Here is a 12,852-nt window from a genome sequence, read left to right on the forward strand (position 1 = left end):
CATTTATCCCCCCGCTCTTCAAATAACCCTCGATTTCCCTTACACTTTCCCGCAGAACGCGGTAACACTGCAGAGCACTAATCACCAGCAGTGGAGACTTTCCCCTTCATTCATTCTAACAGTAGTTGTTAAAAATACTATAAACACATTCTAAGGCCATTATAAAAACCGAACTGGACGGGTGTGCACAGCGGGGTGGCAACGCCGCATATCTCCTCATTAGGCAGCTCTCAGGGTCCTTAGAAAAAGGCGCTTTCCATGGAGGATTGAGAGTATCTAAAGTCATTGAACCTTCACTAAAGCATTTAATGTGTTGAGGAAAATGCTCTGTTTTTCGTGCTTTGCCCATTCTGAGTATAGATAATTGTCTGAAGTGTTTTCTCCTTCTGTGTTCTTTCCCGGGCTTCCCTCTAGGTTCTGTGGCTACAACAAGTCAAAGCACGGTGTAGAGGAGAAGAGGCTGCACTTTGGGAATGGGCATTGTGAGTTTCTCAGCTTGCTTCCTTGTTTTGTTTTGCCATTTTTCTTTTAGCGATTGTTGATTTATAACTGGAAAGCCTCCCTCGACAAAGAGTACTAAAGTAGTTTTATCAAAAAAATTGAGCAAATCAAGTTTGTTTTAGAAGAAGAGAATTCATGGCTCTGCAGTAATTGTTGCATGGCTACATTTCAGTATACCTAAGCTCAAGTGGTTTATATTCAAGTAATGTGCATGATGGGTAGAAGGAACTGCATAGCTGAAATGCAAAGCGTATCTGCAATTTCCTTATTACTGGTCCCTTTCTCAAATCTAAATAGGAGACTTTTCTCTTTCCTAACTGCCAAGTAAATATAAACAACCGATGTTTATGCGAAATGCCTTATTCCATTTTGTCAACCAACCAGGAAAGAGCTTTTAGAATAAACTGTTTATTTTGGCGTTACATGATATCCGACTAGTAGGAGATCCAGCCCTTTTCCTCCACATTTTAATACCAACCAATTTAGCCTCTTTTAGTATTTTCTAAAGGAAATGCTCTTATAGGAAACAAAGTGCTCATATCCAACAAAACAACATTTTTTTTTCCCTACTGCGGAAACAAATCGTTCCAGGTGTTTCACTTTTCTAAACTATAGCTCCATTTATTGTGGCAATTACTAATCAGTGGCCTTAAAAGGAATAACATGTTCTCCAGGAAATTGGGACAAAAGCTTATACTCATGCTCCCATACAATCTCAATGTAACTAATGTTACATTGTTGTGGGCGTTATGTTCTTTGGCATTCACTATTTCCTTCTAAAATTGCTTCCAAATCAAAACTCAATCAGTTGGTACTAAGTTACAGAAGACAGAGAAATCGCGGTGCTGTATTGCACATTAGGTTGACTTTCGATAGTAATTGAGTACCACATATTTTTAAATAGCTACAATAAGTATTTTCAATGTTTGCAACACCAAGAAATAATACATGTTTGAGAAAATAAATATGCTTTCCCTGATTTGAGCATTACATAATGTATTGAAACAGTACATGATACCCCATAAATATGTACAATTTTGAAGTGTCAATTATTAAAAATATATATAAAATCAATTTGATACTTTGTTTCAACCTTTATATTGAATGTAAAAATGATAGCTTTAGTTTTAATTCAAATGAAAAACTGTATATCCAGGGGCTGTGGCATAGTGGGCAATACCAGAATCCCAATGGGTGCTGTTAGTGCTGTTAAACCACAAATCCAGCTCCTTGTTAATGTCCTTGGTAAAGCAGAGGAATGTGGCCCATGCTATTCATATGGGAGACCTGGAAGAAGCTCCTGGCTCCTGGCTCCTGGTCCTGGCTCCTGGCTTTGGCCTGGCCCAATCTCAGCTGTTGATGCCATCTGGGGAGTGAACCAGTAGATGGAAGACCTCTCTCTCTGTAAATGACTTTAAAACAAATAAATGAATCTTTAAGAAAATCAAAATATGATTACCCATTGCTAAGATATAGGAAGCATAAAGTAGTATAAAAAGTCTTCAAAAATGTGTACTAATAAAACAATAAAGCAGTGCAACAGTTTGCAGAAGTATTGTTTGATTTGTTCATCTCATTGAAGAGTCATTCTGGAACAATTAACAAAACAGACAAAATCCTGCCTTCCTAATATCAACCCAATACGGTCAAGACAGATTAGTTGGGTTACCAACTCAGAAGTCTTAAAAGAGTGCAGGAAAAATCACAGGATACATTTTTCACAATCTCCATGGATACGTTAGAGCAATTACATTCTTGTGGATTACATTGTTCTTCATTTGAGCTGGACAACTGATATAAACATTGTTTTCAGAGCAAGAGTGTACTGATTTGGTTCTTTTTATGGAAATTCTAAGTTGTTTGAATTTGGAGCTTGGATAAATTTTTGTGTGCCAGTTTTCTGTATCATTCCAGCCTGTTTCTTTATTTCCTTTTTTGTTTGGTAGAGATTGTTGAAACCTTAATTTTTTTCATATGCACAATATCCTTATGACAAACAAACAAAAAGACATGCATTTTATCCTTACTGCAAAGCATAAAGTAACTTACATGCATCTCATAAACTTTCTGCCTCTTAATACTACAGCTGGTTTATTTCAGACCATTTATTTGGTATTACTTTAAAAAGCTCTAGCTATGAACTATTCCCTCCAGCCTTGTTACAAATCCCATAATATTGCTTCAAAAGGAAAGAAATGTGTTTTACCTCCTAAGATCCAGTCCCCTTGCCCTCTCTGGCTGGCCCGTTTTACTTTTCTGCTATCCTTAGGGCAACTCATGCTGGTAAAATGGAAATGTAAATTATTGTGTTTGCGCAGAATGAGCTGTAAAGTAGTGCAGCTTAACACGTGTGCATGTGTTTATTATCTGGTTTTCATGACAGCACCCACTTACTCTGTATACTGCCCTTAATTATGGGCGTGAAGGGATTATGTGCCTTACAGCCTGCATCACCTGATTCCTGGAACCTCTGGGGTCAGCAGTTAAAAATTAGCAGCCAAAGCTCCCACAGAGAACCTACCATTTTACTTGAGCTATTTGTGGATTGATTTGTAATTTGTCCCCAAATGTCACATGGACGGAAAAGCATTGCCCTCCACTAGTCATACCAATGAATATGATTGACTTTATTTAGAAATGATTATTGAGTTTTCAAGTTATTTTAGCAATACTTAAATTCTTGAGAACTCATTAGTAGTGAAGAACAAACACTAAAGCACACTTTCAAGTCTTTTTAAAAAGCCAGCCCTTATTTAAAATATTGGAGACATTGTCCGTGACAACTCATTTTATCATCTGTCAATTCTGATACCAGCAAATCACCTCTAGCTGGATTTCCTTCAGTTCATTAAGATAAAACATTTGTAACTGCTTACCAAAAATGCCAAGTTTTGCTGTATGTTTAAAGTGTCACCTTTCTTCTTTGAAAATGAATGCTAGATTTCTATAACTTACTGTTACAAAGCAGAGGCAAATCAAAACTGGAAGATCACATTTCAGAGCCTCAATCTGATGAAATCTTCTTTAAAATATAATCACATTGATTAAACAAAAAAGATTCCAACAAGCTTTATTCCCTAACTTACTTTAGGAACTCTGATTATTTTTACAATATTCTTTATTCTAAAACAAAGGAAAGTGTGATAGTTTTCCTTGATCTTTTTTTTTTGTTTGTTTGTTTTAAGGGTAAAGTGTCTTAGTAGTGATAATATTAGAAGGCATTTAGTGTGATATGTAATGATAAAGTATAATAGACCACTACACTAAAGAGTCACTTTAACATCTGTTTTTATAGCAAGGATAAATATACAGTAGTATAGAAACAGAAAGCATGCAACTGCGCTATGAGAGCAAAGAAATGCACATTTCTGAACCTAATTTTCCAACCAGGAAACCTCAATGATATAATAATAGTAAATAAATATTCTTAACAATGAAATTATTAATTAAGTTAATAATCCCTATTACTTATTGAGCACTATCTATAGAACAAGCACTTATGCCAGGCACTTGCATAATAAGTTTTCAAGAGTTTTTTTTTTTTTTTCTCTCTGAGACCTATTTGGTCCTCTTTATTAAGCTATCCAAGAAAGAATAATTCCAAAATTAGAGTTCTCACTTCAAAAGCTACTCCACTCCAAGGATGTGCATATCAAAGGCAGAGTCCAAATTTTCCCATTTGTATGGAGGCTGGCTTCCTAGATAGTCTTTGAAAATGCTCCACACCTTGTCTCAGGCTGGAGAGTGGCAGCTCCCAGCAAAGTAAGCAACAAGAAGAAAAAAGAGAGTGTTACCTGTCTTCCACGTTGTTTTCTCTTAACCCCATTCCTATTGTTGTGGGCAAGGTTGGAGTCTAAATTCCTACTCCAGACTCTTGACTCTTAGAGAAGCATTCTAAGTACAAACACAAAAATGGGGGATGGGAGAGAAGGGAGAGTATTTCAGTACCCTGTTTCCTCTGAGTTTGCAGAAAGAGAGAGAGGGCCCCGTCTCCATCACTGGGCTTCTTATGAGCTTGGAAAAGGGAGTGGTTACATTATACCACCCCCAGGTCAGGGGAGGTACATCCTGGGAAAAGAGTCACTTGACTGGGTGAACAGGATTGCATGGGGTGTGGGAGGTGTGACTTCTAGTTCATGACCCTAATCTAGCTATCTGCCTTATCCCGTATCACTGATGCTAGATCAAACTCATCTGATGCACTAGCCAAAGACAATAAAGTTTCTACCTCCTATCTCCCCTAACTACTGTTTGTTTTATAATCCATTTATTCTTATTCTCATTTTTGGGGCTTTTAAATGGAATCTTTATGAAAGCTTCACACAAACACAAATAAAGATGCGGTATAGTTATGATATTTGTGCATTTGTCTTACAGTTCAACAAACTGATGATTTGTTACAAAAACTCTGAAATCTATCTTGGAAACCTTGGCCTAAACTTAAATTGAAGGCTTTCCAGAAAAACTTCACCTATAGTTTCTACATCTATTTAAAGTAACTTACAAAACAAACTCAAATAATTCTTTGATCAACAGAGTCCAGTTGCTTCCATTACAAATGTATACTGAAAATGATAATTTTTTTGTTTGCTAGAGCTAAACAAAATAATAGTTCAATAGTTTGGTTTGGTGAATGAAAGTGTATATCATGATTATCTCCTATTAAAAAATGTTAGCAATGTTACCATAAATAAAGGCAAAAGCAGTAATTTAGTAGATATACTATGGAGTTAAATTGCAATCTTTTTAAAATCAGAACATGTTTATGTACTCTATCAGACATTAGATTCCCTGTTTGTAAATTTAGTTTCCTCACAAAGAAAGTTTATTGACATCAAAATTGTCTCTAATGTGTTATTGTTCCAACTGTTAGCGAGCTCATGAATACTGCGTCAAATCCAAAATGATTCATCTGCACCATTTGTCTTTAATACTTTGCTTACAGAATATTATAAATTTTTACCTTAAAATAATTTGCAAACAAATTATGAAGGATATTATATTTATTATATTGCATATGTGATATATTTTTTGTGGAAATTAACTCCTTAGCACTATTATTGAACCCATAGAAAGCTGTTATATTGCTTTTAACTATTATTTCAGTTGATGGATACTATATTGATGCTATATGCATAACACATAAATGTTAAAATATATACAGCTTAAAGAAGACCTACCTGATGTATAATTGTAGAGGGTGATTTTGATTGTGAATGTTAATAATAGCAGTATAATGTAAAACAGAAGAGGTGATATTTTATTTATAATTATAGCAACTCTCCCTCTTCCTGTAAGTATTTCATATATTTAATTTATTGTAACATAATAGATGTTTGGTTACCACAGTATTGCTAGATGCATAACATCTCAAAAGTGTCATGAGTATTCCCTCATTAGAGCTGTAGAAAGTAATTGCTAGGCCTACTCATATCTGAACTACCTTCCTTTTGAAGATCTCTTTCCTTAAACGTCCAATTTTATTCTATTCTTTTTGAAAAAAAAAAAAGAAAAAACACTCCATATTGTTTTCATGCTAGGGTGAAAAATTTCAACCCTTTGTCAATATCTGCCTTTTCTCTGATACTACAAAATAAACAAAAAAAAATTGGTGTTTCTCAGGATAGGAAGTTTTTAACAAATAATGTTATAAAATTTGCTCAACTCAGGTTTTACAAATCTAGCTACAATGTTGCCTTTCTTCCTTCCTTAAACAGTAAAGCTGCCGGGTCTCAGAACTTACGTGGATCCACATACTTATGAAGACCCAACCCAAGCAGTACATGAGTTTGCCAAGGAATTGGATGCCACCAACATATCCATTGACAAAGTTGTTGGAGCAGGTAACCACCATAGTCATAACCCCATGGCTGACCTTTTCTATTAATCTCAAGTTTGTGCCGATGTGTAAACGGAATGTTACCTGAGATCGCTCAGTTTCTGAGCCCTGCGTGTATTCCTCAGGGAAGGGGCATTTTCTGATTTTATGATCAAAGGCAGGCAATAAATAAATGGGGTCTTTAATGGAATGCAGTGGTTTCAAAGGTGCCAGACTTATAGACTCACAGACTATGACAGTCTTTTATTTATTGAATTTCAGAGGCGGCAGCAGCAACAGCTCAATCTTCCCATGGCTACGCTGATCATGTGTCACAAAGCCTATTTGGCTAAATAGCTATAACAGGATAAAAGTGTTTCTTGCCTTAAAAAAATATGGTAATTGAAAGGTTTGATCTCCACTTCTACAATCCATTTAGGTTCAAAAGAGCTAATAACACTAAATAATTAAATCATGGAATATTTTACATAAATCTCATCACAACAATTTTGAGTGGTTATTTTACCTAGCATGAAGTACTCCATTTTCATCCTTTCTTGACTTTAATATAGTGTTAATTTATTTGTTAAAAGTTTTATATAGATATCTCCTTGTATTAACTCCACCATAAATTCATCAACAAACACCTATGTAGTAACTATGAACAGCAGTTGCTATTTCCCCAATAAGATTTCAGATATTTGAAAGCTATTAGTATTTTACACACTTACATAAAAGCACAATGCATCTATAATATGTGCAGATACATGGCAATAGAGCTATTATACAAAAGTAAAATGAACCATACCCTACACCAAACAGTTTTGTACCATCAGCTCATCTCAGTGTTTCTTGGAAAACAAATACAGAGTAACAATAGTGATGAAGGAATTAGAATGAAAGATTGAAAAATTGACACTGATTTATGCATAACATATCAACTCACATTTTGCACAAGTACTATATTATATTTACAACTGATACTTCTTAACACTAATGTCCATATAGTGGGCTCTTGTTCTGTACACCCAAGTTGGATTAAAAACTCAAATATTAGTTATTGTTAGAGCAGGTCAATCTGAATAATTAATATTGTCTAAATAAGTAGCTTACTAAAGATTTTTGTTCTTTCTTAATGTCCTAGTCTTCCAAACACTCACATGTCCAGTAAATATTGAAATGTGAAACTGAGGGTGGATATTTGGTGCAGTGGTTAACACGCTACTTGGGATGCCTGTATCCCATATCAGAGTGCCCGAGTTAAGAGACTCTGTTCCTGATTCCAGCTTTCTGGTAATGCACAGGATGGGAGGTAGCAGGTAATCAGCTGAGTCCTTGCCACTCCTGTGGGCGACTTAGATTGAGTTCTTGGCTCCTGGTTTTAGCCTGGTTCAGCCTCGATAGTTGTGGTAATCTGGGGAGTGAACTAGCAGATATCTGTTTCTCGCTGACTTACTTTTTTTCTTTTATGATTTATTTATTTACTTTAAATGCAGAGTTACAAGATGGGCCGGGGGAGAGAGAGAGAGAATCTATCTTCCATTTGCTGGTTCACTCCCCAAATGGCCAAAATGGCTGGAACTGGGTCAATCTGAAGCCAGGAGCCAGAAACTTCTTCTGGGTCTCCCACGTGAGTGCAGGGGCTCAAGTACTTGAGCTATCTTCCGCTGCTTTCCTGGGCACATTAGCAGAGAGCTGGATCAGAAGTGGAGCAGCCTGGACTAAACTGGTGCCCGTATGGGATGTTGGCCCCCACACAGTGGCTTTACCTGTGACACCACAGCACTGGCCCCCATCTCTGCCTTTCAAATAAGTAAAATAAACCATTAATAATTTTTAAATGTAGAAAACTGGTGTTCATAAAAGGAAACTAGAGTAGACACTCTTTTTCAAAGTCTGAGATTTTGTTGTAGATATTCATTGTCAATCTGTAAAAATCCAGAACCTAAACCACATAGATAATGATGACTGCGTCTTTTTAGTCTGCTTTAACAGCTCTATGACATGAAAGGATTTCGTCTGGTTGGTTGTACTATTTCCCCCTCAAGAGTCTACTGTTCTCCAGTATGACAGCAGAGCAGCAAATGTAGCATAAAGACTTAGTGCACTGAACTGGAAAAACTGAGAAGAGAAAAAGCTCACTTATGCTAAACCAATAATCAGAGTGCCAGACGACAATATTATGATTTGCAAATTTGGCACCTTCCGCATTGGCAAAAATAAAAAGGGATATACTATTGACAAAGTTAGAAATTCAGAATATTGGTATGAGACAAAGTGCACCAATTAAAAATGAAATCTGATAAATGAATTAAGAAGAAGTCTACATACCTTAAATCGCTCCATAGGCTTTAATGCTTATTAAAGATCATAATAAGCTTTTCCTTTCTTGCTTCAAATATGTGTGTAAGTAATTAGACATATGTCCCATATTAAGGGTTTTGTAGTAAATGTTCTCATTTGCTTTATTCATAGAAATAAAACTGTTGGTTTTAGTTGCAAATTCTTGGAGATATATAAAATTTAAAATTTGCAAAAATGGAGACTTCACACACTAATTTCTAAGGTACCTTCATTAATAATCAATTGATGCCAACCTTACTCAATACACTTACCTACTTCCCACATGATTTTAATTTCTTTAAATAATTTATTATTCATAAAAATTAATAATTATGGCAAAATTATTGGTATCTGTCCTTCATTGTTACAAAGGCTAAACTTTTCACCCAATGAGAAAACTTCCATACTCAATAAATTTACAGAAAGACTGTGCGTGTGTGTATACTTATGGTAATTCTTTAATATTCTGTCAGAAATTTTATATAAATGAATGTACCAGAAAATTTTATGTAGACATTGAGTCATCAGAATAATTAAATCAATACTATAATGATAAAGTGAAAAGTGAGCTATAAATTAACCTTCTCAAAGTACCAACTTTATAATTGTCACAATTCATAATTTTATTCTTCAATCATTCCTTTAAATATTAAATATTGGTAATTTCTGAAGAAATGCAATATTTATTAATGCTTTAAATTATGCTAGAGGGCCCAGCCTTGTGGTATAGTGGGTAAAGCCATGATCTACAACTCCATCAACCCATATGGGCAAAAGTTAGTGTCCCGGCTGCTCCACTTCCAATCCAGATCCCTGCTAATGATCTAGGAAAAGCAGAGGGAGAGCCCAAGTGCTTTGGCACCCTGAACCTTTGGGAGACCTGGATGAAACTCCCGGCTCCTTCCTTCTGCCTGTCCCAGCCTTGGCTGTGGTGGCCATCTAAGGTGTGAACCATTCGATGGAGGATTCTCTGTCTCTCCCTCTCTGTCTGAAACTCTTTCAAATAAATACATTAATAAATATTAAAACAATAAAATAAATTATGCTAGATGTTCAAATGTTGTTTCACTTTATAAGCCCTTATAGATAGGCATTATTACCTACATTTCAGCAGATGAGAGAGCAAAAGCCAGGAATTTGAGTGGCCCTGGTCGCTTTTTGTATTTTATAATTTCAAAATCTGTCCTGGATACTGAAGATCACAATAGTTGCCTCCTTCATGGGATTTTTGTGAGGCTTAAAGGAGATAATTCATGTCGAGCTCTTCACTTACCCACAAATATCACCCTATATGTATTCTCACTATGCTTTTCTTAAAAATATTGGAGGGAGAATGAGATGTGTGGCTAGTCAATGGGGCAGGGGTCATTCTACTTAAACACAATAGAACGTTTTTTCTATTATAAGTGAAGATAGTGTAAGGAATTGTATTTTGAGCGACTTTTACATTACACATCTTTTATCATAATACAGTACTCACTCTTATAAAGCAGAAACATTTCAAAGGTCAAAAAAAAAAAAACCTGTAGCAGTTATTAGATAAAAAATTGTAAGACCTGATAGCTGCACTTTTTCTTAGAAATGACAGGAAATACATTTTGTTTCTTATGGAAGTAAAGTTAATTTGATAAGACATTATGAAACTGCTCTATAGAAAGACCAGGAGTTGCATTTGTCAGCATTTGCTAACTTTCCAAACACAGTTCATTTAACTTATTATAAACATAATTGAATTTATATTTAATATTTTTATGTCACATGATATATCGGTGGCTAATTCTAGCGTGTATCTTATGAAACAACCATATTGCTAAATTTTGTGATTTTTTTAAGTCAGCATTACTGAAGCACTTTTACAAATTTGGAAAGTTGTCATATGTGTACATGTTTCAGGTGCCCCATTTCAAACAAAGAAAATGGCTCTAATTGGTTCACTTGAAAAGTGAACTCTTATCGTTGATCTCCTTAGAAAGTACTCCTACAAGATGGTCTTTTATAGACCATCTCGCCCTGTATGACATGAGGCCCATTATCACCATCATCATAACTCACCCATACATTAATACAGCATTTGGTATTTTAAAAGATATCATTATAGGCATTTGTCAATTTTATCTAAACAGGGACTCCTCAGAGGTAGATAGTTGACTTTTCCTTCTTAAGGTGAGGTTGAACTCAAAAACAAATAGTGACTCGAGATAGATGGTATTTATGATGAATCTGGCATTATTCCAATTGTGTTACACACTTATTGCCTTTAACTGCACAACAGACTTATGAAGCAGACACGACTGGTGTCCCCAGTGCTATAGATAAGGGAACAAAGGCACACGTTTTAAGTCATGTACTTAAAGTAACACAACTAGTAAAGGATGGGCAAAAAATAGATTCTAAACAATTTGGCTTCATGATTCATACTCTTATCCATAGCTTTGTGCTCTCTCTCCTGTAAACACATGGGTGACATCTCACTGCAGATTAAGTAGAAATGATATCTAAATTTAAAACAGGCTCCATGATATCACATTGGTAATGTACTAATGGCCAAACTTTCAAAAAATTCAAGTCCGTATGGTTAATGCCTTAGAGTTTTCCCAAACTTAATTTTTACACAAGACAAACTGGAGCTCTCAGGAAATGTTCAGATAAACTGGAGAAGGAAACATGCTCTCACTATTGCTTACATATTACAACAATGATTTATTTTGTGCGATAATTTCTCCTCGTACTCCTGCATTTATAACGTCATATTCTCCTTTGTTTTTTTCAAGATCAATGAACTTTCTCAAGTTTCATTTCCTAATACTCTTTAACAGTTTAAGGACAACTGTAGTTGCAGGTTGTTATCTTACCTACAGTTCCTTGAAATCAAAGAAAATAAGCCTACCTTGTTTACATTGTATTTCTGTTTTTCCAGAATCCTCTATTGAACTCTAAGTGATGTAGCCAGGGCACAGCCCAAGTTGTTACTTTGAAATCACTGACAGGACTGGGCTCTTGAGAGTGGGTCAAAGGTAGGGGAGCTTCTTGGAGAGAAGCAAGAATTTATAGTTAGGAAATTGATAAATTAATTTGATAAGCTGCTAATTTTGTGAGTCAAGCCACTTACGTGGACTCAAATAATGGAGAAGAAGCACCTCACTTCTTTCTGACTGAAAAGCAGGGCAAGGAGCTCATAGAACTCAGGGGCATGCATTTGGGTTGATTTCTGGTGTTTCAATTCTGTTCCATTGGTCTATCCATCTGTTTCTGTACCAGTACCATGCTGTTTTAATTACAACTGCCCTGTAGTATGTCCTGAAATCTGGTATTGTGATGCCTCCGGCTTTGTTTTTGTTGTACAAGATTGCTTTAGCTATTCGAGGTCTCTTGTGCCTCCATATAAATTTCAGCACCATTTTTTCCAGATCTGAGAAGAAGGTCTTCGGTATCTTGATTGGTATTGCATTGAATCTGTAAATTGCTTTTGGGAGAATGGACATTTTGATGATATTGATTCTTCCAATCCATGAGCATGGAAGATTTTTCCATTTCTTGGTATCCTCTTCTATTTCTTTCTTTAAGGTTTTGTAATTTTCATCGTAGAGATCTTTAACGTCTTTGGTTAAGTTTATTCCAAGGTATTTGATTGTTTTTGTAGCTATTGTGAATGGGATTGATCTTAGAAGTTCTTCCTCAGCCATGGCATTGTCTGTGTATACAAAGGCTGTTGATTTTTGTGCATTGATTTTATACCCTGCTACTTTGCCAAACTCTTCTATGAGTTCCAATAGTCTCTTAGTAGAGTTCTTTGGGTCCTCTAAATAAAGAATCATGTCATCTGCAAAGAGGGATAGTTTGAGCTCTTCCTTCCCAATTTGTATCCCTTTAATTTCTTTTTCTTGCCTAATAGCTCTGGCTAGAACCTCCAGAACTATATTGAATAGCAGTGGTGAGAGTGGGCATCCCTGTCTGGTTCCAGATCTCAGTGGAAATGCTTCCAACTTTTCCCCATTCAATAGGATGTTGGCTGTGGGTTTTTCATAGATTGCTTTGATTGTATTGAGGAATGTTCCTTCCAAACCCAGTTTGCTTAGAGTTTTCATCATGAACGGGTGTTGTATTTTATCAAATGCTTTCTCTGCATCTATTGAGATAATCATATGGTTTTTCTTCTGCAGTCTATTAATGTGGTGTATCACATTGATTGT

General features: G+C 35.6%; 1 protein-coding gene across 3 annotated transcripts in view; it reads left to right on the plus strand.

Annotated features, from left to right (window-relative positions):
* EPHA3 (EPH receptor A3) overlaps nucleotides 1-12,852 on the plus strand; it is a 401,167-nt gene that overhangs the window by 301,404 nt on the left and 86,911 nt on the right. For all 3 annotated transcript variants that reach the window (XM_002716757.5, XM_008267088.4, XM_051819167.2), the window contains exons 9-10: nucleotides 415-482; nucleotides 6,219-6,344. In XM_002716757.5, coding sequence (XP_002716803.2) covers nucleotides 415-482; nucleotides 6,219-6,344 — 194 coding nt within the window. The remainder of the gene's footprint in view (nucleotides 1-414; nucleotides 483-6,218; nucleotides 6,345-12,852) is intronic.

Source organism: Oryctolagus cuniculus, chromosome 4 (genome assembly GCF_964237555.1).
Source record: "Oryctolagus cuniculus chromosome 4, mOryCun1.1, whole genome shotgun sequence".
Taxonomy (NCBI): Eukaryota; Metazoa; Chordata; class Mammalia; order Lagomorpha; family Leporidae; genus Oryctolagus; species Oryctolagus cuniculus.